At 35.3% G+C, this 2911-nt stretch overlaps 1 protein-coding gene across 1 annotated transcript in view; it reads left to right on the top strand.

The window, feature by feature from the left end:
- The window catches only part of LOC100636848 (multiple epidermal growth factor-like domains protein 10), a 7127-nt gene extending 4235 nt beyond the window's left edge, over positions 1-2892 (top strand). Inside the window, exon 9 of the mRNA XM_020003705.1 lies at positions 2683-2892. Within this exon, the coding sequence (XP_019859264.1) occupies positions 2683-2752 (70 nt within the window). The 3' untranslated portion in view covers positions 2753-2892. The remainder of the gene's footprint in view (positions 1-2682) is intronic.
- Positions 2893-2911: the final 19 nt, after the last annotated feature.

Here is a 2911-nt window from a genome sequence, read left to right as displayed (position 1 = left end):
ATTTGTTTATCACCCAATTTGTGTCATTGAGGGCTTCGTGTTAGAGTACACAATTTGGATTAAAGGCCTTTTCACACTGGCACAGTTTTCAAAGCGCTTTGATGCGCTTTCTTGATACAGCTGAAATAATGCGCATTGATCGTGTTCACACTAGCAGCTGAATCATGTATCATTTTGTGTTCTTGTTGCCATTGGTTTACATTGATCGAAGCGCATCACTTCACATCAATCCACCTCTGAAGGTGAAGTGAGAGTGATGCGCATTGATGCGCATTGATGCGCATCAATTAAAAACCACTCTAGTGTGAACACAATTAATGCGCATCAATGCGCATTACTTGTGCCAGTGTGAAAAGGCCTTAAATTAATGTTCACATTTTGCCTGACCTTCCATTTGTTTTGTTACTCTACCTGCAGCGAAAGAGTTAGTAATCATAAAAAACTCGAAAAGATATACATACTTGTATCTATGTTTGGGCCTTTGCTGTTTACTTGGATACCGTTTGTTAGCATAAACTCAAGCGGAATCATTTATGGTTTGGCTGGAGCTTGGTGCTGGATACAAAACTGGAAAAATGATAATGCGTCATCTAAGCTACCTCAGGGAGAATATGAGCAAAACATTCTTCTTTATGGTCCAGCTTTTTTTTGTTTACTTTTGTCTGGTGTTGCTGTTGTAGTCATAATAATAGCAATTATACGCCGAGTATATATCACAAGAAGCAGCTTATTTTTGAAAGTAATCCTGCCACTCTTAATTTACCCAATATTATCTTTTGCTTTCTACATACCAGCATTCATTAATCGATTAATTGGTTCTATTTCTAAAAGTCCTAATTTTACTAGTTTTATGTCAAGTGCTATATCGTTACCATTGGTAGGGCTCTTGGCTGGGGTCTCTCTCATTATTCACATCATTATTTTGAAGTCGTCAAATACACAAGATGGTGCACGCATCCTGAATACAGTAAATGAAAGGGAAAGAGAAAGATTGGCTCGCTCTAGCATCCAGCAAGAACAAAGAATTTATAACACAATGTAACTCCTATCATTTATTGTAGTTGTGTGCTGTGCTAGATCTACCTACTTTTTTATTATTTTTGTTACTATTTCAGTATAAGCGTAGATAAGTCTAGATCTATCTGCAATTCTGCATACCTATCAATTATGAATTTACCATGCATGTATTGTGAATACTAAAATCATTAATAATATTATTCATTAGTCTTAGCTATTGGTTCCATCATAATTATAATCTATGGTTCCATCTAAGAATGGGCGAGCGGCCTGAACTTATTCCATATCAGTGTCAACGTCTACAGTGGGAACTATGGTTGCTCTTTTAAAGCTCTTTGGACTCTTTTTTCATCATCTGGCAATTTACCAAGTCTTTGCAGCTATGCTCTTATTTTGTGGTATGTGTTCTACAAGTCACATGATATTTATCTATTACCGGTATGACACCGTCTGTTTATCACCACATTGAGGGTTTCATGTTAGAGTACACAATGTGGATTAAATTAATGTTCCATCATATTTGCCTGACCTTCCATTTGCTTTTTTACTCAACCTGCAATTGTTACTATAGCGAAAGGTAAGGTTTGAAAGTGGAATCAAAAAGGTATACGTTGTGATTTCAGAGCCATTTCTTGGAAAAACCATGGGCTGTAGCCTTTGCTTTTTTTCAGAAATTGGCCTATTTTTAAAAATGATCATAACTTGAAAACTATTTGTTGGAAACAGCTCAAACTTGCTACATAGCATAAGGACATCAATGTGTATCAGAAAATGTAATAAATATTTGAAGTGATTTTCGAGCCTTTTTTTGGAAAAAATCCATGGGCTATTATAGCCTTTGCTTTTTTCAAAAATTAGTCAATTTTTAAAAATGCTTATAACTTTAAAAGTTTTAGTTGGAAGCATAAGTACATTATGTGTAATACAGTAACATTTCTGTGTGATTTGGAGCCAATTTTTGTTAAAAATAGAATCTGCTTTTACTTATAACTAGGTGAAGAAGAAGAAGGCCATCACGAGAAGAAGAGAGCAACAGANAAAGGAGAAGATTCACATGGTACCAGTGAGACTGATACTGATAGGACATTCTGTGTACTGGAGTGTTTGTCTGGTTGGAGACCTGATCCAAAAAGAGTTTGTTATGGTATGATTGCATTGCTTTACTATTTTACACACCACTTACAAGCTAATTTTTTCCTCTTTTTTAAAGCTTGTGGTATGAGCTACTGTCTTAACTGTAGTGGAAATGGTCACTGTACAAGATGCCGTGATGGTACTTTAGTCTATAAAGATCACTGCTTAGGTAATTGGGGATTTTCACAAGTAACTTGCTAATTATGAATTTTTTAAAGGATTTTATGAATATGTAGAAGAATTGAATCTTGAATTGGAGGAAGAGGAGGAAAGGGAAAAGCAGAAATTTAAGACGGAACAATTAGAATGTTAGTTGCAATAATTCAAACTATTATTGTAATTTTTTTCTACTAGTACAAATAGCGCTGCCTCTTGTTTGCTTTTTCGTGATTGCAGCCTTTGTGTTAATAGCAGTATTTGCTCACTTCCGTTATCCTCATGTTGGGAAAGATAAGCGTCACAGAGATCCATCAAAGTGAATGAATATTATTAGTTTTATAACCAGAGGATGCATTTTTATACTTTTTATAGGAGAGCTGATAACTATGAGGACACCATTGAGAGCAAGTTCCGACCTCAATCAACCGTTAGGTATCGTTGAGGAACAATTTTAATCAGCAGCTGCAGTTAGTACACATTCAGCTTAGCAGTGGCTGTATGTGTCTGTTTTTAATAATTATTGTTCAGTAGTACTTCATACTTGTTTTCATAACCATGATACATTATAAAGCAAACAGGAAATAACGATAGATCTACTACG

Source organism: Amphimedon queenslandica, unplaced genomic scaffold (genome assembly GCF_000090795.2).
Source record: "Amphimedon queenslandica unplaced genomic scaffold, v1.1 AMPQUscaffold_12562, whole genome shotgun sequence".
Lineage (NCBI taxonomy): Eukaryota > Metazoa > Porifera > Demospongiae > Haplosclerida > Niphatidae > Amphimedon > Amphimedon queenslandica.
The sequence above is the reverse complement of the archived record's forward strand: the minus strand, read 5'-3'. Positions and strand labels throughout refer to the sequence as shown.